Raw genomic sequence first — 27,324 nt, 5'->3', positions numbered from 1 at the left:
TTGGCACATATGGGGGAAGGGGTGGAAAGAGGCACCTTATACTGGCACATATTGGGGAGGAGGAGAAATGAGGCACTTGAAACTGCCACATATGGGGGGAAGGGAGGGAAAGAGGCACCTTATACTGGCACATATTGGGGGGGGAGAAATGAGGCACTTGATACTGGCACATATAAGGGAAGGGGGGGGGGAAGAGGCACTTTATACTGGCACATATTGGGGGGGGGGAATTGAGGCACTTGATACTGGCACATATAAGGGAAGGGGGGTGGGAGAGGCACCTTATACTGGCATATATTGGGCGGGAGAAAAGAGGCACTTCTTACTGACACATGGGGGCATCTATGGGGGGCACTTCTTACTGGCACATTATTTGGGGGCTTCTACTGAGGCCACAAAGAAGGGGTATTTTATATGGGGGGCTCTGTGTGGTACTACTATTATCAGGGGGTTTATCCGTTTCTGCAGTATAGTATTGGGGAGCACAGCGGCACAGTATTGGGGGTAGTAGGATGATTTGTCCAGAAGATGGGAGAATGATGGAAAAGTAGTAAACTAAGATTTTTATTGTCAAACTGCAGAGACGAGAAATGGCTGAAAAATGGTGTCTGGTCTGAAGGTCTGAAGGGAGAAGATGAGGAAAGAGAACATCTACATCAAAGGAGACGTCACTGGATGTAAGAGGTATGAGGCGCTGTATTTCTGTAGTGACGGGATCAGGGGCGTAACGATCGTGGTGCGTTAGTGACCAGGGGTGGAGGTGGGACATGGGTGTGACTGGAGGCGGGACATGGGCATGGTTGGAGGCGGGACATGGGTGGGGCCTAGAAGGGGGCCCTCCCTCCCTTCTGTTCGGGTTTGGCTTGAAGAAAAGGTGGCAACCCTAAACGCCATGCGCAAAACTCGAGCATGGTACAAAGAAGTTGCGGTCTACTTGGTGCAGGTTGCCTTGTACAACTCTTTTGTGCTGTCCCGGAGTGCTGGCAACACAGGGAAATTCCTTCAGTTCTATGAGGCAGTCCTCAAGGACCTGATCTTTTCTGACCGGGAAAGAGCAGGCCAGAGTACCTCGGGAATTGGAGGCGCCCGGATCGTCCCTGGCCAACACTTTCAAGGTGTGGTTCCCCCATACTGGAAAGAAGGGTCGGTCCCAAAAAATGTGCAGCGTGTGTAACAGGAGGGGGTAACGGAAGGACACCACCACTCAGTGTGACACGTGCCCCAATCATCCGGACCTCTGTATTGACGGTTGCTTCAGGGAGTACCACACTTCCATGGAGTACTAAATTTATAATCCCCTTCCCCAGGGGCGGACTGACATGGTCCGAGGGCCCGGCCGGGATGGGGGCCTGCCGCAGAATAGCATAATGTATTATGCCCAGCGCCCCGATTCCGAATTTTATGCTGGCCTGGTAATGGTGGTAATGGCAGCGGGGCCCGGTGCAGTCACTGTATTCTATCGCACCGGACCCCGCTCACTGTAATACTCATTTTCATATGTGACCAAGAACAAGAGAAATCCTCTGCGATCCTCTCCCTCTCTGTACTCACAAACTCAGTAGCAGGCAGGCCGGGCGGCACCGTAACTCACTGACGTCACGCGCCTGCTCCGCCTGCTTTATTCATAAAGTGGGAGGAGCAGGTGCGTGACGTCAGTGAGTTGCGCTGCCGCCCGGCCTGCCTGCTACTGAGTTTGTGAGTACAGAGAGGGCGAGGATCGTAGAGGATTTCTCTTGTTCTTGTTCACATATGAAAATTAGTATTACAGTGAGCGGGGCCCGGTGCGATAGAATACAGCGACTACACCGGGCCCCGCTGCCATTACAACACCAGATGCCGGCCCCCAGACCCTGTATTGGGGGTCATTCACTCACAGGACACTGTTATGGGGGTATCTGTGGATGACACATATATAGCATAAGGTGCTATATATGTGTCACCCACAGTGCCATCCACAGAGCCCCCACAACAGTGCCATCCACATAGCCCCCACAACAGTGCCATCCACAGAGCCCCCACAACAGTGCCATCCACAGAGCCCCCACAACAGTGCCACCCACAGAGCCCCCACAACAGTGCCATCCACAGAGCCCCCACAACAGTGCCATCCACAGAGCCCCCACAACAGTGCCATCCACAGAGCCCCCATAACAGTGCCATCCACAGACCACCATTAGTTCAAAACCCACCAAAAGCACACCTTTTGGTTCAAAATATTTTTTTCATTTGGCTATTTTCCACCCCTCTTGTAATTGTTCCGCTACTTGTGGGCTGCGCGGGCATGAGTTCAGTCACTTCGGTGCGCTATCCCGTCCTGCAGCGCGTGATCCCGCGAGACCCGCCGCTGTAGGTCACGGGTCTCGCAGGATCACGCGCCGAAGTGACTGAACTCATGCCCACGTAGCCCGCAAGTAGCAGATCAGTGGAACAAGTACAAGGTGGAGGGGACTGTTTCTAACAGAGGCTCACTAATGGACGCTGAGATTAGATCACCCCATACGAAAGCATTGAATCAATGCTTTCCTATGGGGAAAAATCTGACCCTGGAGGTCATCATGCAGGGTGTGAGGACGTCCAGCGTCAGATACCAGACCAAAGGTCTGTTTTACTCCAGGGAGCCCTCAGGTGGCTGCCAGCCACTAGAGGCTGATTTATTGCTGGAACGTAAACAATGCAGTTTCTCTAGAACATTGCAGTTCGATTTGCAAAAGGGACACTGTACCCAGACCACATCAATGAGCTGAAGTGGTCTGGGTGCCTTTTGTGTTGCTTTAACTTTGAAGTCTTATTAAAGATTGTGTAGGGTGTGGCTGGAGGCGGGGCAAGGGTGGGGCTTGCAGCAGAACATGGGTGGGGCCTGTAAGGGGGCCCTTGATTTATTTTGCCCGGGGGCCCTGAGGGTTCTCAGTCCGTCCCTGCCCTTCCCCCATTTTAATTTATTTCTCCACAGTCTTCACAGGAATAGCTGCAAAGTGGAGGAGAAAATTCAAAATCTCCTTTTTTTACACTAACATGTTCTTGTAGCGCCTTTTATTTCATTTTTACAAGGGGTAATAGGAGAAAACGCGCCCAATTTCTCCCGAGTAAGGACATACCCCATATGTGGACGTAAAGTGCTCTGCGGGTGAACTACATGGCTCAGAAGAGAAGTTTCGCCATTGCGATTTTGGTTGTCCAAAATCCCAATAGCGCTCTTTCTCTTCTGAGCCGCGTAGTTCACCCGCAGAGCACTCTACATCCACATATGAGGTATTTTCTGACTCGGGAGAAATTGGGCTATAAACTGTTGGGTGAACAAGTTCGTTTGCTCCACCATCAGATTCACAAATTGTTCACTGAAAAAAAACAAAAAATGTCATATTCAGTGAAGCCCACTGTGTCTGGATTCCTGGTTGGCCAACAAAGTCAGGAATCAAGGGCTCAAAATCCTCTGGGGTACTCCAGCCAAGTTCACCAGTAGAGGGATCAGGTGAATTTGCCTGGTGGGCCGGAAAACTAGTACGAGCCCCAGGGCTGCTCATACTAGTGTGGGCCGCAGGGTTCCTGGCACGGGGGGGCTCCTGGCTCAGCCTGGCGGCGTCTCCGTCGCCTTGGGGCTCATCATCATCACTAGATGATGAGGAGAACGAGGATGACAACAGGAAAGTGGGGTCATCCTCGTCCTCACTGGGGCTCTCGGTGTCGGAGAGCAGCTGGGCATATGCCTCCTCGGCCGAGAACATCCGGCGGGCCATCTTAGAACGCTAAAGGGGAGTGCGTGTGTGTGTAAAACTTTATTTAGTGTGTGTGTGGGGGGGGCAGTGTGTTTTTATGTATACCCTATCCTAACCTAACAGAATCCCCAAAAAATTGCTCACAGCCCAAAAACTCGCTGATCAGCGGTGGGGTGGGCGATGCGCTAACAGTGGCCAGGCGCTCTTTTACAGCTAAGAGTGACGGCCACATTCAGCGCACCTCTGTGGGTGGGGAGAGCGGAGCTCCAAGACGTTATCTCCAGGTCAGTCCCTCCAACCAATCACAGACGATCCTCACCTTCATCCTCCGTCACCGCCACCTCACAGGATCTGCGGAGGGTAATTGGTGGTGTATATTACACCACTGATCACCCTCCTATTCCGGGTCACCGGAGACCTGAATAACCTGGAAATGCTGCAAACCGCAGGTCTGAATTGACCTGCGGTTAGCAGCAATCGCCGATATGGGGGGGGGGGGGGGTCACAGGACCCCCCCTCGGCATTGTCACAGGGTGCCTACTGAATGATTTCAGCAGGCGCACTGTTCCTAACACTGCCCGCCGCACAGCGGTGATCGGAAATACACAGGTGTCCATAAGAGGTTCTGTCACCAGAATCAACCCTATTAGACCATACGTACTGCCTGGTAGGGCTCATTATGCTAAATAGCTGCAGCGATATGCAGAGATTCATATGCAAATAAACAATTTGAGCACTCAGAGGTGTGAGAGTCAAGATTTTAACTTCTCCTGTAGTACACATTTGTCTCCACTAGATGGCAAATACTCAATTAGGAGCCTCATGTACATTCTCTTTGTTCTAAGATCAATTAGTGAAAGAAAGGAGGAGTTAAGTTGCTATTTTTCAAATGTGCCAATCAACTCAGGAATAAAGTTAGTAAACTACTCCCTTTTTGTCACAGAGCCAATAAACTTGCATCTAGGACCACCCATTTGTCTACCTCATGTTGCCTATATAAGTGTATGTAACTGTAATAAAGGATGTGATATTTTCCATGATACCAGCCTGCATTGGTCTCATTAGAGAAAGCTGTATGAGCTCATACTTATAATTCTAACTGATTTGGAGCCACACAAAAGAAGAAGTTGTGTCGTAGATTTTGCAACGACAAAATTGGCGCCCGAACAGGGACCGACGGCTTGCATAACTTCCGATTCAAACGCCAGGAGAGGACTTGCGTAAAACCATCAGACGAGGCATAAACTGCAGTAAGGTAAGAAGCTTTTATTCTTACAACCTCCTCTGAGTCTTTTGCCCAAGTGTTTTCTCAAGAGTTGAATTGGTGTTATCGCGATATAAGGGTTCAAATTATAGCTGATCTGTCCGTTAAAAAGAACCTGTTGAAATATTCCTTCTTTGTGTGGTGGAACATGCTGAAACTAAACTGAAGTTGTTACACAGCTGAGCCGGATATCCTGTGACGTAGATTTAGTTCCCAGTCAAGGTTCTGACGAGAACCTTGGGAAAAGGGTTAATACCAATTGTCTCATAGGCAATTGGAAGTTATTAAGATTTTGTATCCCGGTGAATTGACGAGGGGTCTTCACTTTGAGAGATTGTGGGCTCAATACTATTATATCATTTGATCTTTGTGCAACTGCGCTTAAGTTTGTGGGTTCGGTGGCGATTACTTATAGTAATCGGATTCCGTTTGATCTTTGTGCAACTACGCTTAAGTTTGCGGGTTTGATAAGTAGCAATTGTTTGATCTTCGTGCAACTACAATAATGGGAAATTCGAATGTAGCAGGACAGAGTGAAAAAAGGTTAACAGCGGCTCAGTTGATGAGAGAAAGAGAAGGAAAAGTTTCAGTAACTAAGTTAAAACCGTTCATGCAGGCAATTGGTATGCATGAAACTGGAAGATTAAATGAAAGCTTATGGAAAAATATATTACAAGAAAAGAAAGGGTGGCTGAGAGATAATAATAGGCTGGTGCAAGCAGAGTTATGGTGGAAGTTGTCTGCAGATGTGACTGATGGAAAATTGAAAGAAATTGAGAAGAATGGTCAATATTGGTATAGTAAGATGGAGGATTTGGGTGTGGTAAGTAACAAAGAACAGAACAGTTTGCCATGCGGCATCCCTTCCCCCGCCACCTCTGTTGTAAGTAATCCTGGGTCTTGTGGTCCAACAAACAATGCTATTGCTTCTTGTGTTAGTTCCTCCTCTACACCAGGTGCTGGAATGTGCTTATCAGCACTACCCACTGTGCCTTCTGCTCCCTCTAGGCCAGGGGTACTCAACTTACGGACCGAGGCCGCCAGTTGTCCGGACCCCGGCCATCCTTCAGAGCGCTGCTCCTCTCCTGCACACTGTGCCGTGCAGGAGGAGGAGCTTACCGGCGCACTTCCACCTGTCCCACAGCGCAGTGAGACAGGGCTTCCTCCACATGTAGCGCTCCTCCTCCTGCACACTCTGGCAGCTCTGCTCCATTCAGCGGCGGGGCACAGGAGCTGATAGTTCTCAGCAGCACAGGAGGAGTCTCTCCCTCCCCCCTGTGCTGCTGCTGTCCCCACCGCTGCCAATAAGAAGAGGCAGGAGGAGGAGGGGAGGGGCTGTGGCCACTGCGCCACCAATGAAGAAAACTGACCTGTAATACAAATACAGGAGGCGGGTGCCGGAATCAAATAGCCGGCACCCGACCTCTGTGAAAGGGAGCTGCGATCAGCTGCAGTTGAGTTAACCCTTCAGGTGCGGTACCTGAGGGGTTAATTGTAGCTGATCGCAGCCCCCTGTCACAAAGGTCGGGTGCCGGCTATTTGATTCCGGCACCCGCCTCCTGTATTTGTATAAGAAACGTTGGTGGCACAGTGCGCCGCGCCCCCCCCCCCCAGTATAAGAAACATTGGTGGCGCAGTGCGCCCCCCCCCCCCTTCCCCATTATAATAAACATTGGTGGCTCAGTGGGAAGTGCCAATGAGGGTTAAAAATAATAAAAGAAAATTAACTCACCTCCTCCAGTTCATCGCGTAACTGCCGGTCTCCAGTTCTTACTTCTTTCTTCAGGACCTGTGGTGACGTCACATGGCCCATTACCATGGTGATGGATCATGTGATGAGCTCAGTGATGTCACCACAGGTCCTGAAGAAAGAAGTAAGAACTGGAGACCGGCAGTTACGCGATCAACTGGAGGAGGTGAGTAAATTATTTTTTAACCCTCATTGGCACTGCCCACTGCACCACCAATGTTTATTATATTGGGGGGGGCGCACTGCGCCACCAATGTTTATTATACTGGGGTGATGGGGGGGCGCACTGCGCCACCAATGTTTATTATTTTGAGGGGGGGGCGCACTGCGCCACCAATGTTTATTATATTGGGGGGCACACTGCGCCACCAATGTTTATTATATTGAGGGGGGGCGCACTGCGCCACCAATGTTTATTATACTGGGGTGATGGGGGGGCACACTGCGCCACCAATGTTTATTATACTGGGGTGATGGGGGGGCGCACTGCACCACCAATGTTTATTATTTTGAGGGGGGGCGCACTGCGCCACCAATGTTTATTATATTGGGGGGCACACTGCGCCACCAATGTTTATTATATTGAGGGGGGGCGCACTGCGCCACCAATGTTTATTATACTGGGGTGATGGGGGGGCACACTGCGCCACCAATGTTTATTATACTGGGGTGATGGGGGGGCGCACTGCGCCACCAATGTTTATTATATTGAGGGGGGGCGCACTGCGCCACCAATGTTTATTGTGATGGGGGGGTGCACTGCGCCACCAATGTTTATTATTTTGAGGGGGGGCGCACTGCGCCACCAATGTTTATTATATTGAGGGGGCCGCCAGACGAAAAAGTCGGACATGTAGTACTTTTAGTCTGGCGGCCTCTCACCGTGCTGCGCCGTAACTCTGCCCCCATCCCCATTATAGTCGATGGGCACAGAGCAGCGGCACGGCGAAGTAGTGGCAAGATGGATCTGACAGGGTGAGCAGCCTGTCGGATCCATCCTGCTGCAAGTGTGAAAGTACCCTTACTAATGAGCGCTTCCATCATGGAACGCCCATTAGTACAGCCTTTACCTCCACCGCTACTTGTGCTAGTAAAAAAAATATATATATTTACGCTACCTCCACCTCCATTTGCTCACGCTGTGGAGAACACTCCCTGCTGACTAGAAGCTCAGGACAGGACCTACAAGACGCCATCACGTTAGAGCACCGGTCCTGAGCTTGCAGTCAGCAGCGAATGTTCACCGCAGCCAGGTGAATGCAAATTTTTTATTTTTTTTTGCAAAAGCAGAGAAGGGGGGCATTACTCTTACTGGGGGCACTAATGGGGACATTTATCTTACTGGGGCACTAATGTGGCCATTACTAATTCTGGGACTTACCCGGGGCGCTCCACTATAACGTCAGAGCGCCCCACGCGCATGTATCTCATGATCGCATGGCATCTTTACTGTTGGCGTTCAGCTCGGACCTTCACCTGACTGCAGACCCTGGTATGTGGACCTTTAATAAAACTAGTTGAGTACCCCTGCTCTAGGCTTTCCCCACCCCCTAAAACTCTTACCATAGAGCAGCAACCGCCTCCTTATGGGGGATGGATGTGTGTGTGCAATCACAGGAATGCTGAGACAAATAGCATATGTGTTGTCTGTGGATTTCAAAGACAGGACATAATTCCCAACACTGGATTATATCCAGTGATGTCTGCCAATAACCCTTCCCAATTGTATGTCCCATCAGTTAAAAATGTACCTGCAGTGATTGCCCCTATGATGCCTACTAGAAATATTCCAGACCAGTCTACTCAATCTAGGAATGCACCCATTTTAAGTCCGACTTCAGACTTGAGTGGATATCTATCACAGGAAAGTATAGGGTATCCAGCATCATTTTTGGATATGCGAAATCTGATGCACCCAGTTTCCCCTGTTATAACATCTACGCCAAATCCACCTCGACCTAATCTATCCTATCGTACACCCAGGTACCTTAACCCTGGAGCTGCTCCTCTCAGAGGTCCAAATGACATCCCTGATGAGCCTGTGTATCGCCCTTGGTCCCCTAGTGAGATGCTGGCCATGATGAGTAGAATCCCCAATCCAGAGGACTTACCCATGCCGTTCTGTAGGGAGTTAGCGAAGATACGGAAAGCTTTCTCATGTTGCTGGAGGGATTTAGAAGATTTAGTCCAGTGTAAAGCTGGTGACTCCTTCTCTCAGATTATAGCCTCTGCAGTGGGATCTTATGAGGGAGATGATACTACTTTGTTGTCCGGTGAGCGATACATAGTAAGACTCACGGAATGGGGGAGAAAACGATTAGGTGATCAGTCTGTTACGTTGTCGGATATGCATCAGGATAAAACGGAAAGTGTGGAGAAATTTTACACTAGACTCCAGCAAAGATGGGTGGATTTGGGCTTTGAGTACACCTCAGACATGCATGAGAGAATTTTGAGTGCTGCTTTTGTGGATGGTCTTCGGGAAAGCATTCGCAAGGGTCTGGTATCAGCTAGGCCTGAATGGAGAACTATACAGCCCTCCATTTTGTTACAAGTAGCAAAGGGGGTAGAAGCTGAATTGAACAAAAGACCGAAGGCAGGTGTGGCCGCATACCAGCACTTTCCTCAAAAAGGGGGAAGGAAACCAAGGTATATCTTAAGATGTTTTAACTGTGGCAAGGTGGGGCACTTTATGCGGGATTGCCAGACTCCTAACCCATGGGAGGAGGAAGAGGAGGAGAGAGTTCAGCCCCCTCAAATGCGACGCCCATAGGGAGTTGGCAATCCAGAGTCAAATGCTGTGCCCCTACTAAAAATTCAAACCTTAGGGCCTGCCCCAGTTGTCTCCTTGGCAATCAATGGGGGGGAGCCCATCCCCTTTTTGATTGACACTGGAGCAGCCAAAACTGTTATTCGCAGCAAACACGTAAAAAGATCCCTCATGTCTAAGGATAGTATTCCATGTGTAGGAGTAGATGGTAATGAGGTTCCTACTCCTCTCACAAAGCCAATACAAATTGCATTTGCCCCAAACCAACAAATGCTAAGTCGCCTTTTAGTCAGTGACACCTCCCCTGTTAATTTGCTAGGAGCAGATCTGTTGCAGAGAATATATGCGCAGATAACATATCTTCCTGATTGTACTGTGAAGTTACAAGGCAAACTAGGAGAAGAGGATATATGTCTCCTAGCAGCCTGTGATTATCATCCATTTCACATGTACGTGTCTACACTCTCTGAAGAGGGCGTGTCCCTTCTGCTGCAACAATTACCTGCACATCTGTGGGCCTCCGGACCTACAGATGTTGGCCGTTTATCTGTCCCTCCAATGATGATAGAACGTAAACCTGGTGCTCCTTTACCTCGGAAGGCACAATATCCCCTCAGTATACAACAAACGGATGCCATCACCAAAATAGTACGTGATTTTGTCAGTAATGGGGTACTAATTGAAACCACCTCTCCATGTAACACTCCCTTGTACCCCATTAAGAAAAGGGGGGAAAAAGGTCAGCCAGTGCAGTATAGAATGGTACATGATCTTAGGGCTGTTAATGAGGCTACAGTTTTTAATACCCCTGTGGTACCAAACCCACATACATTGTTGGCACAGATTCCCCACAGCACTACCCATTTCACTGTGGTGGATCTTGCAAATGCATTTTTCTCAGTTCCGTTACATCCAGATTGCAGATATCTTTTTGCTTTCACACATGACAGGAAGCAATACACCTGGACGGTCTTAGCACAAGGTGCCCATAATTCCCCCAGTATGTACAGTACTGCCTTAGCCCAGGTTTTAGCGGATTGGCCCATTCCATCTGAAGGAGTTGTCTTACTTCAATATATAGATGACTTACTTCTTTGCTGCCCGGGAGAGGAGGTGTGTAAACAAACTTCGTTGTCTCTTCTCACCTTCCTGGCTGCAAATGGCTGTAAAGCTTCCCGCAAGAAGCTTCAATTCTGTTGTACCACTGTCACCTTTCTAGGGCACTGTATATCTGCTGGGATTAGACATCTCACCCCAGACCGTATAACTGCAGTCCAACAAATTCCTTTGCCTACTACTGTGGGGGCTCTGAGAATTTATTTGGGTCTAGTCTCATACTGTAGGCCTTGGATCAGAAATGCCTCTGCTCTTCTGCAACCCTTGTATGATTGTCTCACCTCTCTTCCTTTTTCATTGACAGATAAGGCCGTGGAGAACTTCCATACATTAAAACTAGTCATCAGTTCCACACCAGCATTGGGTCTACCGGACTACAATAAAGATTTCAGACTTTATTGCACTGAATGTCTTGGCCATGCTTCAGCTGTTCTCACACAAGCTAGGGCTGGCCAACAGCGTCCAGTGGCGTATTACTCTGCCAGACTCGATCCAGTGGCTAGAGGAGCGCCATCTTGTGTCCGTGCGGTAGTGGCCGTACAACTCATGCTTGACAAAAGCTCTGAGATTGTGCTCAATTATCCAATCACTGTTTTTGTCCCTCATGACATCTCGGCCATTCTCACACAAGTACAGCCTAAACACCTGTCCACTGCCAGACACCTTAGACTAGAATGTGCACTACTTATGCCACCAAATGTCACCATCAGAAGGTGCACAACTTTGAATCCAGCTACTCTGCTGCCTCTGGAGGGGGGAGGGAGTAGTAGTATGAGTCAGCTAGCCGAATATCTTCCTGACCTGGAAGATAAACACGACTGTCTCCAATTAATGTCCCAAGAGACAGCAGGGTTTGATCACGTGGTAGATACTCCCTTAGAAAACCCAGATTTAGAGCTCTTTGTGGATGGATCGCGGTATGGTGTCCAGGGGAAGTTTTATACTGGGTATGCAGTTGTCACTCAGCACGATACAATCAAAGCGGAATCACTGCCCTCTCACATGTCTGCACAGGAAGCTGAACTTAAGGCTTTGGAAGAGGCCTGCAGGTATGCGGAGGGAAAAATTGCAAACATCTATACAGATTCCAGGTATGCTTTTGGGATCACCCATGATTATGGTCCAATTTGGAAGGCTAGAGACTTCCTTACAGCAAATGGCAAGCCAATTAAAAATGGCAAAGGGGTGAAAGCCTTAATGGACGCTCTGCTGTTGCCAACGAGGGTGGCCATTATGAAAATTAAAGGCCATTCGTCAGGAAAAACTCTTGAAGCTCGGGGAAATCATCGAGCTGATCTGGCAGCAAAAGCTGCTGCACAGAAACCCAGAGATGATCCTGTAGGGATAGCAGTAGTACAAGAGCAAATTTCCCTGCCAGTCAACTATGAAACATTAAAAACCTTACAGTCTCAAGCAACCAAAGAGGAAAAGGCAGTATGGATAGAGAAAGGAGCTGTGATAACCCCAAAAGGAACATGGCAACTTAGAGGAAAGCTGTGTTTGCCCCGTGCTTTGTTCCCAGTCACAGCCCAGGCCACTCATGGGAATACTCACCTGTCCAAAACTGCCATGACTGCTCTTGTTAATAGTCACTGGTATGCCCCAGGATTCAGTGTAACTGCAGCCAAATTCACTCAGGCTTGTATGATTTGTGCACATCACAACATAGGAAGGACAGTAAAAACACCTTTGAGGCACACTCCCAGGCCCGATTTTCCCTTCCAAAGACTGCAAATAGATTACATCCAACTACCCAAAGTGGGGACCCTAGAATACGTCTTGGTATGTGTAGATCTGTTTTCAGGGTGGCCAGAGGCCTATCCTGTGGCCAAAGCCACTGCACAAAACACAGCCAAGAAACTTCTGAATGAGATAGTTTGCCGGTATGGGGTCCCAGAGACAATTGAGAGTGACCGAGGTTCTCACTTTACAGGGGAGGTCATGCGTGAAATTATGGGAGCCCTGGGTATTGAACAAGCCTTCCATACTGCGTATCACCCACAAAGCAGCGGTAGAGTAGAGCGACTCAACGGCACAATTAAATCAAAAATACAGAAGGCCATGGCTGAACTGAATAAGCCATGGACAGAGTGTCTACCCTTGGCACTCTTCTCCATCCGGTATACACCTAACCGGAAGACAGGCCTGAGTCCATATGAAGTACTCTTTGGGAATGCCCCTAGACTAGGACTCTATTTTCCACAACAACTCCAGATGCAGCATAATAGTCTTTCAAACAGACTGTCTAATGTGTATTCCCAAGTTTTTGCTTCTCTTCCAGATCCAGACAGCATAGAGGCAACTCATTCTCTACAACCAGGAAATTGGGTAGTGGTGAAACGACACGTGCGGAAAGTTCTAGAACCACGATTTGAGGGTCCACATCAAGTACTGTTAACCACCGCCACTGCTGTCAAGTTGGAAGGAAAGCCTAATTGGGTCCACGCATCACACTGCAAAAAAAGTACCAGAACCTCAAGTGCTGGAATGACTGCAAGGGCCGTAATATCTTTTCATGTCTTACTGTTCATTTTATATTGTACAGGGGAAAATGCACAGTCAGATCAAATCCCAAATTCCATATTTAGAACAATATTAACACAAGGGAATCAGAATACAATTACATCTCCTACAGCTTCACCCATGATTGACAAAATGGCCTTAGAGACAGGGTTTTCAGACACAAATGTATGGCTAGAATGGATCCGCTATACGGTTCTTTCCCAGAAGCGATCCAACTGCATAGCATGTGCTGCAGCTCGACCTCATTTGGGTACGGTACCTTTCCCTTTGAGTGAGCTTACCGATCCTGAGGGTTTCAAGTGCATCCTTAAGATGTACACTGAAACCATTCCCAGTGATGACACCTCCCGCTGCAGGACATTAGAATTACTCTATCCTATTGTTCATGATAAAGATCATATGGGTTTCGGTATAACGCCATACCCTGGAAATTATACCTGTTTCAATCGTAACCATACAGGCAAAGACATTGGTGTTTTCCCTCCAGGATATTGTTCCTATAACATCTATCTAAATGAGACAAGTAGTGACTCTGATGCTTACCCTGACAAATGGTTTGTCCACCAAGGTTATCAACATGCGGATATCTGGTGGTTGTGTGGAGACCTGAAGCTCCGACCCAGGATACGAATGGAATGGATTGGCCAATGTACCTTGATTAAGGTGCTGATGCCATTTGTTCTATTTTCGACTCTTGAGTGGGAGCAAGTCAGTACGCAAGCCAATGTCCGGTCACGGCAAAGGAGGTCACTCCCTGCAGCTTTTGATTCTCATGTATACATAGATGCTATAGGAGTCCCTAGAGGAGTTCCTGATGAATTCAAGGCTAGAAACCAGATAGCTGCTGGTTTCGAATCAATACTTCCAATAATTGGCGTAAATAAAAATGTAGGATGGATTAACTATTTGTATTATAATCAACAGAGATTCGTAAATTATACCCGAGATGCAGTAAAAGGAATATCGGAACAACTGAGCTCTTCATCGGTGATGGCGTTACAGAATCGACTGGCCCTCGACATGATCCTAGCGGAAAAAGGAGGCGTCTGCAAGATGATCGGAAGTTCCTGCTGCACCTTCATTCCGAACAACACTGCTCCTGACGGAAGCATCACAAAGGCTTTGAATGGACTGACTTCTTTATCGAATGAACTAGAGGAAAACTCTGGAATCAACAACCCCATTACTTCATGGCTAGAACAGTGGTTTGGGAACTGGTCTAATGTGTTAGCCAATATGTTAATGACACTGGTGGTAGTACTTGTAGTATTGGCATTAATAGGGTGCTGTGTGATTCCTTGTTTTAGAAAATTTTTTTTAAAATGTTCAACTCAACCACACCAGCAACAACCATGTACATACATTGTGAAACTGACAGACCTAAAGATTACTTAGAGAACCTCTTTGAGGAACGCGATTCCGTCCTAAAACAAATGAAATCTTGTTGATAGTTGCGGAATAAATAGAACCAGATGAAGGCAAACCTGAAAGGGAGTTGGGGGGACCTGGTGAAGCAATAAGGAAAGTCCAGCTCTTCGCCGTTTAGGGCGTTGGGAGAGTACCTCACATTGCTTATTCATCTTGTATCTATTTACCGCAAAAAGGAGGGATTTGTGAGAGTCAAGATTTTAACTTCTCCTGTAGTACACATTTGTCTCCACTAGATGGCAAATACTCAATTAGGAGCCTCATGTACATTCTCTTTGTTCTAAGATCAATTAGTGAAAGAAAGGAGGAGTTAAGTTGCTATTTTTCAAATGTGCCAATCAACTCAGGAATAAAGTTCGTAAACTACTCCCTTTTTGTCACAGAGCCAATAAACTTGCATCTAGGACCACCCATTTGTCTACCTCATGTTGCCTATATAAGTGTATGTAACTGTAATAAAGGATGTGATATTTTCCATGATACCAGCCTGCATTGGTCTCATTAGAGAAAGCTGTATGAGCTCATACTTATAATTCTAACTGATTTGGAGCCACACAAAAGAAGAAGTTGTGTCGTAGATTTTGCGACGACAGAGGCGGGGCTGAATATTCTGAGCAATGCTCTATAACACCCCCTGTGCTCTGCACATACACCCCTCCCCCCATTGACTGACAGGGCTAGACACCAGGCTGACATCACAGCACCACCGGGATACCGCACATGCAGCCGTCAGCGCTGACCGCGGCAGTGCAAGGGTTAATGAGCAGGTATCAGTGTTTTCACCGATGCCGGTGCATACAGCAGGGGTCCAACTGTTAGTGCCTGCCGGACCCCTGCAGCTGATCGGGCGGGAGTAGCTCCTGTGATCAGAGCGCTGTACCTGTATGGCGCTGGGATTTGTGACCGTGTTTCCAGCGACCCAGTATCCAGCGACCCAGTATATGTGCCAGTATCAAGTGCCTCATTTCCCCCCCCCCCCAATAGTACCTGATCAGAGCGCTGTACCTGTATGGCGCTGGGATTTGTGACCGTGTTTCCAGCGACCTACATGTACAGCGCTGGTATCCTATGGGTTAATGACATATTATTTATTATAGTATATGCTATTAAAGAAAAAAACATATGTCTTTCTGGGGACTTCAACCTGCAAAGCCATTAATGTAACTTCCAAGCTATAACATTAGCACATGGTTTTTCTATACTTAGAAGCTATCACATAGTACTGCCATCTGTATGATCATATATCAGGGTCAGGTGTCAGGAGTCAGGGTCAGGTGTCGGGGTCAGGAGTCAGGGTCAGGTGTCGGGGTCAGCTGTCAGGGTCAGCTGTCAGGGTCAGGTGTCAGGTGTCAGAGTCAGGTGTCAGGGTCAGGTGTCACATTGGCATTATTTTGATACTTGACTATGATATCTGACCATGTCCTAAAATGAACACTGTACTACTGGAGTACCTCAGGGGTCAGTATTGGGCCCTATTTCCTTCAATATATTTATTAATGATCTTGTAGAAGGCTTGCACAGTAAAATATCAATTTTCGCAGATGACACTAAATTGTGTAAAGTAATTAACACTGAAGAGGACAGCATACTACTACAGAGGGATCTGGATAGATTGGAGGCTTGGGCGGACGTGAGATATCAGCGTCACACATCATTTTAATTTGCCTCTTATCTAGGGCATAATAAAATGTAAATATTTTTTTGAGGCTGAAAGGGGCTTTGAACTCAGAAAGCCTGGACATGGGGCAACAGCATTACCTCTGAGCCACCAGCTTGCCTTGTATGAGTTTGGGCTTTTTGTTCATCTATGTGATGTAGCATTCAAAACCACAGTAAACCTAAAATCCTTTGCTCCCTTCCTTACCACTGAGCTATCAGCTATGCGCTCATAACACTGTAATGTGTTAGCTTACAGCATTTTAGGCACAGAGCTATAAGCTCAGCAATAGACATACTTTGGTTGTGTGATTTAGCATACAAATACATAATATATATCTATAACTCATTCTCACTTTGACCCTGACCTATGAAGAGCATAAGTCAAACTCAGATATGAGAGTCAGGTGTCAGAGTCAGGTGTCAGGGTCAGGTATCAGGGTCAGGTGTCAGGGTCAGGTGTCAGGGTCAGGTGTCAGAGTCAGGTGTCAGGGTCAGGTGTCAGGGTCAGGTGTCAGGGTCAGGTGTCAGGGTCAGGTATCAGGGTCAGGAGTCAGGGTCAGGTATCAGGGTCAGGGTCAGGTGTCAGGGTCAGCTGTCAGGGTCAGGTGTCAGGTGTCATGGTCAGGTGTCATGGTCAGGTGTCAGGTGTCAGGGTCAGGTGTCAGGGTCAGGTGTCACATTGGCATTATTTTGATACTTGACTATGATATCTGACCATGTCCTAAAATGAACACTGTACTACTGGAGTACCTCAGGGGTCAGTATTGGGCCCTATTTTCTTCAATATATTTATTAATGATCTTGTAGAAGGCTTGCATACGAAAATATAAATTTTCGCAGATGACACTAAATTGTGTAAAGTAATTAACACTGAAGAGGACAGTATACTACTACAGAGGGATCTGGATAGATTGGAGGCTTGGGCAGATAAGTGGCAGATGAGGTTTAACACTGACAAATGTAAAGTTATGCACATGGGAAGGAATAATGCAAGTCACCCGTAAATACTAAATGGTAAAACACTCGGTAACACTGACATGGAAAAGGATCTAGGAATTTTAATAAACAGCAAACTAAGCTGCAAAAAACAGTGTCAGGCAGCTGCTGCCAAGGCCAATAAGATAATGGGTTGCATCAAAAGGGGCATAGATGCCCGTGATGAGAACATATTACTACTTTACAAATCATTAGTCAGACCACACATGGAGTACTGTGTACAGTTCTGGGCTCCAGTGAACAAGGCAGACATAGTAGAGCTGGAGAGGGTCCAGAGGAGGGCAACTTAAGTAATAACTGGAATGGGGCAACTACAGTACCCTGAAAGATTATCAAAATTAGGGTTATTCACGTTAGAAAAAAGACGACTGAGGGGAGATCTAATTACTATGTATAAATATATCAGGGGGCAGTACAGAGATCTATCCCATCATCTATTTATCCCCAGGACTGTGACTGTGACGAGGGGACATCCTCTGCGTTTGGAGGAAAGAAGGTTTGTACACAAACATAGAAAAGGGTTCTTTACGGTAAGAGCGGTGAGACTATGGAACTCTCTGCCTGAGGAGGTGGTGATGGTGAGTACAATAAAGGAATTCAAGAGGGGCCTGGATGTATTTCTGGAGCGTAATAATATTACAGGCTATAGCTACTAGAGAGGGGTCGTTGATCCAGGGAGTTATTCTGATTGCCTGATTGGAGTCGGGAAGGAATTTTTTATTCCCCTAAAGTGAGGAAAATTGGCTTCTACCTCACAGGGTTTTTTTGCCTTCCTCTGGATCAACTTGTAGGATGACAGGCCGAACTGGATGGACAAATGTCTTTTTTCGGCCTTATGTACTATGTTACTATGTTACTAAATAGAGTTTGGAAGTAGGCAGAGTAAGTAGTAATTGCCTATTTATTAAAATTATTAATATTAAATCCCAAATATTAATAATTAATATGTCCTATAACAGGGGCACTGTAGGGGGCTATATTACTAATGAGGGCATTCTAGAAGGGAATTATTATTGGTGGGGCTTTGAGGAGCACAATTACTATGGGGGGAACTATCTCTTTGGAACTATTATTTCTTCTGGATAGTATTTGGGGGTATTGGAGAGCACAGAGAGCAGCAGGATAATACTTGTGGGACTGGAGGATGGGGAGAATGATAGAAAAGTGAGGAACCTAAGATGTCTATGTGGTAATCTCTGCAGAGATGAGGCACGGCTGAAATAAGTTGTCTAGGAGAAGATGAAAGAAAACATCTACATCAGAGTAGACGTCACCTGGGAGGCTCTGGATGTGAGAAGTATGTGCTTCTGAATAGTCCTGTATGTTTGATAGTGTCTATGCAGCAAGTAAAGCAATTAAAGCTACTTTCACACTTACAGCAGCAGAGTCCAGCAGGCTGTTCCAGCGGAGGAACAGCCTGCCGGATCCGTGCTAACGCTAGCCCACCATGCTGCCGGAAGTCTGCTCCGGCCCCAATCACTACAATACCTGCTGGACCCTGCTACCGCAAGTGTGAAAGTAGCCTAAAATGCTTTTAATGCTAGTACGAGCGGTGGGGTGTTGACTGGAGCCATATGCATTGGGGCTTGGGCCCTGGATCTTTTGAAACCCCAGCAATGCCCCTGACTGGTGGTGTTTTATAATTTTTATAAATTTTTACATTTATTGTTTAACATTTCTTTTAATTGCTGATTTCTCCTGTAACAGAGACCAACATATTAGCCCCAGCTAAGGGGTAATAATGCTTCTGCAGCTGCATGATGTCCTTGCAACTGCTAAGGCTAATTTCACATCTGCGTTTTTGCTGTATCCACCATCCGTCACAATTGTGAGTCATGGGATCCGTCTTGCTCTGCATCCCAGGACGCACTCAAAAGCGCTGCTTGCAACATTTTTGTGTGTGTCATTGGAACACAATGAAACGGAACTGAATGCATTTTGGTGCACTCTGTTCCCTTCAGTTCAGTTTTGTCCCCATTGACAATGAAAGTACAGTCTTGATCAAAAGTTTAAGACCACTTGAAAAATGGCAAAAAATCATATTTAGCATGGCTGGATCTTAACAAGGTTCCAAGTAGAGCTTCAACATGCAACAAGAAGAAATGGGAGTGAGACAAAACATTTTTTGAGCATTCAATTTAATGAAAACAACAAATAAACTGAAACAGGCTGTTTTTCAGCTGATCAAAAGTTTAGGACCACACCTCCAAAAAAAAAACTATACCCCCCCCCCAAAAGACAAAATTCAACTTCCAAACATGAACTCAGTAATGAGTAGCACCGCCATTATTGTTTATCACTTCCAAAATTCATTTCGGCAGGCTTTTCTTTATTGATATACAAAACAAATACACAAAAGAAATTCAAACTTAGTGTAATTAATACTATTTTTCCCCTAAACCCCTTCCCCCCCTGTGATGCGTCCGCCCCCTCCTTTCCCCCCCCACCCCCCTAAAAAGGGCAGAGAAAGAAGGGGAGAAGGAAGAAAGGGAGAAAATAAAAAAATATATATGTTAGTAACTTCCAGATACAGTTAAAGCAGAACTTCCAGTCGTCCCATATCTTAATCCATTTCTCTAGTACATCTCTCTGCTTATAAAGAATCCGTTCATAGTTTTTAACCTTATTAACCAGATTTATCCAATTGTTTACCTCTGGAGTATGGCGTGCAAACCAGCTCCGACTAATCAGGACTCTGGCCAGTAATAGTATTCTACCTAACAAGATCTTTTGATATTTATGGCTACCTAGTGACGAAAAATCTTTCAGTAAAAACAATTGTGGCTCAAGAGGAATCCATATTTTTAATTTATGGATGAGGAGATTATTAATACCATTCCAGTAAGCTCCAAGTTCTGGGCATGCCCAGATCATGTGCAGATAATCCGCACCTGCAGTATCACATCGGGAGCATTTGAAGGTATCTCTCCACACTTGTTTAACCAAATGGGGGTAACATATAGTCTATGATAAATATTGAACTGTATTAAAACATGATTAAAGTTGTGAGATAATAAGTCAAAGTTAGTAAAAATGCTTCCCCACCCTATCGATTGTATATTTGGGCAATCCATCTCCCAGGCCATTTGTCCAGGCGATTGTGTCTCTCCAAAACGTGACTTAAGTAATAATTTATATATATTTTAAATCTTCATTCTTTGTGATATCTTCCCTAACCACCCATTTAGCGGAGAGGTATTATCTATTTCTAACAGTGATTTATCATTCAAACTAAAAAGTGCCGACCGAAGCTGAAAATACCTAAACCAAGAAAGGTTCGCTATGTTATGTGATAATTCCACAAACGACCTTATCTCTCTATTCTTAACAACCTGTGTGATATAAAAAATCCCATTCTTTTGCCAAAATTGATCTGTTGCTATACCCTCTAGGGTCTGTAAGTGAATATTGTGCCAAAGAGGCATGAATGTAAGTGATCCCTTTACCCCCAACCATCCTCTAGTGGTAGCCCACATTTTCAGTAGTGATTTTGTAGTCTCTTTATGGCCCCGGTCTCTATTAATCAGTAGCCCGGATTCCAAAAGCATAAATATGTTATTTTGTGAGGAGCTTCTCACTAACCTACTTAAAAATTTACTATTTTGCCATTCATGGCATGTCCATAACTGAGCAGCAATAAAATAACCTTTGAAGCAAGGGAGGTTTAAATCCCCCTGTTCCAGAGGTTTTTTATAGATATTCCAATTTGAGTCTCACACGTTTTCTTCCCAAAACTAGGCCATTAATTATTCTTTCCATAAGTTTAAAATATTTATCCTTTATCCAGATAGGCATTTCGGCATTCTTGATGCAAGTGTTTCCATGAGGTGAGTGGGAACATTTCTCCAAGTGGTGAAGACGGCCACACGAAGGCCATCTACTGTCTGGAACTGTTGTCCATTTTTGTAAACTTCCCTTGCCATCCATCCCCAAAGGTTCTCACTTGGATTTAGATCAGAGGAACACGCAGGATGGGCCAAAAGAGTGATGTTATTCTCCTGGAAGAAGTCCCTTGTCCTGCGGGCATTGTGTACTGTAGCGTTGTCCTGTTGAAAAACCCAGTCGTTACCACACAGACGAGGGCCCTCAGTCACGAGGAATGCTCTCTGCAACATCTGGACATATCCAGCGGCCATTCGACGCCCCTGCACTTCCTGAAGCTCCATTGTTCCACTGAAGGAAAAAGCACCCAAGACCATTATGGCGCCCCCTCCACTGTGGCACGTAGAAAACATCTCAGGTGGGATCTGCTTGTCATACCAGTAACATTGGAAACCATTAAAGTTAAATTTTTTCTCATCAGAGAAAAAAATAATTCTTCCACCTTTGAATGTCCCATGTTTGGTGCTCTCTTGCAAAGTCCAAACGAGCAGTTCTGTGGCTTTCAAGGAGACGAAGTCTTTGATGATGTTTTTTGTTTTTGAAGCCCTTCAGTCTCAGATGCCGTCTGATAGTTATAGGGCTGCAGTCAGCACCAGTAAGGGCCTTAATTTGGGTCGAGGATCGTCCAGTGTCTTGACGGACAGCCAATTGGATCCTTCGGCTCAGTGCTGATGAATTTTTTTTGGGTCTTCCACTTGACTTTTTTGTTCCATAACCCTAAGGATCATTTAAGAAATTACAAATGACTGTCTTATTGCGTCCCACATCAGCGATGGCGCGCTGTGGGAGACCCTGCTTATGCAGTTCAACAACCCAACCACGTTCAAAAAGGGAGAGTTTTTTTGCCTTTGCCATCACGACGTGTGACTACCTGACAGAAAATGACAATTAATCCACATCTTTGCACAGATTTGGCCTTTTAAAGGCATGTGGTCATAAAATTTGGATCAGCTGAAAAACAGCCTGTTTCAGTTTAATCGTTATTTTCAATTAATTGAATGCTCAAAAAAAAATATTTCTCACTCTCATTTCTTCTTGTTGCATGTTGAAGCTCTACTTGGAACCTTAAGATCCAACAATGTAATGCCATTTTTCAAGTGGTCTTAAACTTTTGATCAGGACTGTATTAATGGACAATGAAAGTATTAATGGAAAATACTTCTGTATTGGAATGCATTGGCTGTAAGAGTAATACAGTGTGTATTACTCATACAGCTTCCGGCCTGTGAGATCCAGGGGGCTGGATCTCACAGGCTCGTCACCGGAAGGCAGCGCCGATGCCTAAGGAAGGCATCGCGCTGCCTACCATGCCATCGGGTCCCCCCTACAGCTGCACGGGGACCCGATGGCACCGCTGCCAGCCGCAACCTACAGTAAAAGCCACAAACCACGTGGCGGTGATCGGAAATACACTGGGCATACAGGTATGCCCTGTGTCCTTAAGTACCAGGACATCAGGGCGTACCTGTAGGCCCTATGTCCCAAACAGGTTAAGGGTTCCCGCAGGGGATTACAATAAAGTAATATTACAATATATTGTAAGATTACAATATAGTCACATACAGCATGCAAAGAGAATGTAGTATTGAACATGGTAAACAACCAATCAGAATGCGAGAAGTCATTTTCCAGAGATATGTATCCTTGTCTTCTGTCTTCTTGGAATGTGGGGGTGTTGATGGTAGGCTCGACGGGATGTCAAGATATGAGATCTTCTTGTTATAAAAGTTTGTATGCGTATATAAGTATAATTCTCTCAAGCACAACAGAATATATTATTAATATGAATAAAATTAGATTACAGCCAGGCAGGGTATCAGAAATAATTTATTTCTTTAACATTTTTCACCATTTTGATCATTACATTATTACACATATGCATTTCCCATTGATTTATTAGATAACTATCTAACCTACCTGTCTAGAAAATGGCCCCTTAGACTGCCAGTACTTCATGAAGTATACAGATAAGCTGCATAGATCATGGGATGTTAGACATCCATTCCTGGCCGCCTCATAGTAGCCATTTCATCTGAACATTCACACATCTTTATGGAGTTGTTGACAGCACACACACACACACACACATCCTTATCTACCTAAAAGGATGACGACAGCCAGCCAGAGGTGCATCCCAACACAAGGACCACCCCGGAGTAATCCCCGGTGAAATCACGCTTTTAGGGCATTGACTCTTCTTGTAGGAGTGGTGCTCAAACTGCTAGGGTGCATCTGTGGGACCCTCTTTCAGAGATGATGTCCTCCACCCAACTCTCAAAAAGCTGAGGGGTCTTCAGGAGAGGTGGGCAGTCGAGCTGGGCTATCAGACGGTCAACTCTGTAGCTGTGATGTCATCCTTCCTACAAAATGGACATATCCACGCCCTCAACTAAAAATATAACATATTAATCATTTCCAGGCAATAATTGAATGTTGTATCAATAGAGGAGAAGCAGGAAAGTGGAAAGAAACCAGACATGAACCAAAACCATGATAATGACTGATACAAGAAATCAGAGTTACTTCTTTCTTTTCACATTTTCTCTTCTTTTGATCATTAGATTATAACTCATATATGCATTTCTAATTGATTTGTTAGCTATCTATCCTAGCTGTATAGAAAAGGCCCCTTAAACTGCATGTACTGCACGAAGTATCTAGGTAAGCTGTATACATAATAGGATGTTAGACATCCCTTCCTGACCACCTCATAGTAGCCATTTCATCTGAACATTCCCGCTTCTTTATGGGGTTATTGACAGCACACATTTCATTATCTACCTAAAAGAATGACGGACAGCCAGCCAGAGGTGCATCCCAACACAAGGACCACCCCGGAGTAATCCCCGGTGAAATCACGCTTTTAGGGCATTGACTCTTCTTGTAGGAGTGGTGCTCAAACTGCTAGGGTGCATCTGTGGGACCCTCTTTCAGAGATGATGTCCTCCACCCAACTCTCAAAAAGCTGAGGGGTCTTCAGGAGAGGTGGGCAGTCGAGCTGGGCTATCAGACGGTCAACTCTGTAGCTGTGATGTCATCCTTCCTACAAAATGGACATATCCACGCCCTCAACTAGGAATATAACGTATTAATCATTTCCATGCAATTATTGAATGTTATATCAATAGAGGAGAAGCAGGAAAGTGGAAAGAAACCAGACATGAATCAAAACCCTGATAATGACTGATACAAGAAATCAGAGTTACTTCTTTCCTTTCACAATTTCTCCTCTTTTGATCATTACATTATCACTCATAAATGCATTTCTCATTGATTTGTTAGCTAACTATCTCTCCTAGCTGTCTTGAAAAGGCCCCTTAAACTGCATGTACTGCATGAAGTATTTAGGTAAGCTGTATACATCATGGGATGTTAGATATCCCTTCCTGACCACCTCATAGTAGCCATTTCATCTGAACATTCCGCTTCTTTATGGGGTTATTGACAGCACACACTTTATTATCTACCTAAAAGGATGACGACAGCCAGCCAGAGGTGCATCCCAACACAAGGACCACCCCGGAGTAATCCCCGGTGAAATCACGCTTTTAGGGCATTGACTCTTCTTGTAGGAGTGGTGCTCAAACTGCTAGGGTGCATCTGTGGGACCCTCTTTCAGAGATGATGTCCTCCACCCAACTCTCAAAAAGCTGAGGGGTCTTCAGGAGAGGTGGGCAGTCGAGCTGGGCTATCAGACGGTCAACTCTGTAGCTGTGATGTCATCCTTCCTACAAAATGGACATATCCACGCCCTCAACTAAAAATATAACGTATTAATCATTTCCAGACAATAATTGAATGTTGTATCAATAGAGGAGAAGCAGGAAAGTGGAAACAAACCAGACATGAACCAAAACCATGATAATGATTGATACAAGAAATCAGAGTTACTTCTTTCCTTTCACATTTTCTCTTCTTTTGATCATTAGATTATAACTCATATATGCATTTCTAATTGATTTGTTAGCTATCTATCCTAGCTGTATAGAAAAGGCCCCTTAAACTGCATGTACTGCACGAAGTATCTAGGTAAGCTGTATACATAATAGGATGTTAGACATCCCTTCCTGACCACCTCATAGTAGCCATTTCATCTGAACATTCCCGCTTCTTTATGGGGTTATTGACAGCACACATTTCATTATCTACCTAAAAGAATGACGGACAGCCAGCCAGAGGTGCATCCCAACACAAGGACCACCCCGGAGTAATCCCCGGTGAAATCACGCTTTTAGGGCATTGACTCTTCTTGTAGGAGTGGTGCTCAAACTGCTAGGGTGCATCTGTGGGACCCTCTTTCAGAGATGATGTCCTCCACCCAACTCTCAAAAAGCTGAGGGGTCTTCAGGAGAGGTGGGCAGTCGAGCTGGGCTATCAGACGGTCAACTCTGTAGCTGTGATGTCATCCTTCCTACAAAATGGACATATCCACGCCCTCAACTAGGAATATAACGTATTAATCATTTCCATGCAATTATTGAATGTTATATCAATAGAGGAGAAGCAGGAAAGTGGAAAGAAACCAGACATGAATCAAAACCCTGATAATGACTGATACAAGAAATCAGAGTTACTTCTTTCCTTTCACAATTTCTCCTCTTTTGATCATTACATTATCACTCATAAATGCATTTCTCATTGATTTGTTAGCTAACTATCTCTCTTAGCTGTCTTGAAAAGGCCCCTTAAACTTCATGTACTGCATGAAGTATTTAGGTAAGCTGTATACATCATGGGATGTTAGATATCCCTTCCTGACCACCTCATAGTAGTCATTTCATCTGAACATTCCGCTTCTTTATGGGGTTATTGACAGCACACACTTTATTATCTACCTAAAAGGATGACGACAGCCAGCCAGAGGTGCATCCCAACACAAGGACCACCCCGGAGTAATCCCCGGTGAAATCACGCTTTTAGGGCATTGACTCTTCTTGTAGGAGTGGTGCTCAAACTGCTAGGGTGCATCTGTGGGACCCACTTTCAGAGATGATGTCCTCCACCCAACTCTCAAAAAGCTGAGGGGTCTTCAGGAGAGGTGGGCAGTCGAGCTGGGCTATCAGACGGTCAACTCTGTAGCTGTGATGTCATCCTTCCTACAAAATGGACATATCCACGCCCTCAACTAGGAATATAACGTATTAATCATTTCCATGCAATTATTGAATGTTATATCAATAGAGGAGAAGCAGGAAAGTAGAAAGAAACCAGACATGAGCCAAAACTCTGATAATGATTGATACAAGAAATCAGAGTTAATTCTTTCCTGCTACATTTTCTCCTCTTTTGATCATTACATTATCACTCATATATGCATTTCTCATTTGTTAGCTAACTATCTTTCCTACCTGTCCATAAATCGCCACTTAGACTTCCCGTACTGCATGAAGTATACAGATAAGCTGCATAGATCATGGGATGTTAGACATCCATTCCTGGTTGTCTTATAGTAGCCATTTAATCTAAACATTCACAAATCTTTATGGGGTTATTGACAGCACACACCTACATCATTATCTTATAGAATGATGATAGTCAGCCAGAGGTGCATCCCAACACAAGTACCACCCCAGAGTAATTCCCCAGTGAAATCACTCAGGGCATTGACTCTTCTTGTAGGAGTGGTGCTCAAACTGCTGGGATGCATCTGTGGGATCCTCTTTAAGAGATGATGTCCTCCACTTGACTTAAAAAGCTGAGGGTCTTCAGGAGAGGTGGGCAGTCGGGTTAGGCTATCAGACGGTCAACTCTGTATCTGTGATGTCATCCTTCCTACAAAATGGACATATGCACACCTGCAAGGAAGAATACAACATATAAATCATTTCCAGGCAATTGTGGAGGCAATAGAGGAGAAATATAAAACTTGATGTAAACTAGAAATAAACCAAAACCCTGATAACGATTTATGCAAGAAATTTTTTCAACTTCTAGAACAATGGTCTCCAACCTGTGGCTCAGCAAGTGCTGCTGTAGAAATACAACTCCCATCATCCCATAATAGCCTGCAACTGTCCTAACATGTTTGGAGTTGTTTTCCACTAACCAAACATCTCAGGGGAGATTTATCAAGAGCAGGGGGATGCATTTAATTTATCATGAAGTTCATGGAGTAATAAATAGGGTAAGCGAGCACTCACACTATGGCATCAACTATATAAGGTTTATTAGTATAAACAATGTATCAATGGATTTAAAATATATAAAATGAATAAAATGATAG

General features: G+C 45.4%; 1 protein-coding gene across 1 annotated transcript; it reads left to right on the top strand.

The window, feature by feature from the left end:
- Nucleotides 1-652: 652 nt before the first annotated feature.
- On the top strand, nucleotides 653-14,723 carry LOC121002153 (endogenous retrovirus group PABLB member 1 Env polyprotein-like). Its single transcript, XM_040433483.1, has 2 exons — nucleotides 653-677; nucleotides 12,895-14,723. The coding sequence occupies exon 2, from the start codon at nucleotides 13,101-13,103 to the stop codon at nucleotides 14,529-14,531; it is 1,431 nt and encodes a 476-aa protein (XP_040289417.1). The 5' UTR covers nucleotides 653-677; nucleotides 12,895-13,100; the 3' UTR covers nucleotides 14,532-14,723.
- Nucleotides 14,724-27,324: the final 12,601 nt, after the last annotated feature.

The sequence above is a fragment of the Bufo bufo genome, chromosome 5, assembly GCF_905171765.1.
Source record: "Bufo bufo chromosome 5, aBufBuf1.1, whole genome shotgun sequence".
In the NCBI taxonomy this organism is placed as follows: domain Eukaryota; kingdom Metazoa; phylum Chordata; class Amphibia; order Anura; family Bufonidae; genus Bufo; species Bufo bufo.
This window is presented reverse-complemented; position numbering and strand designations above follow the sequence as displayed.

Coding starts and splice junctions, on each gene's coding strand:
- LOC121002153 (XM_040433483.1), top strand. CDS start 13,101: ATGACTGCAAGGGCCGTAATATCTTTTCATGTCTTACTGTTCATTTTA.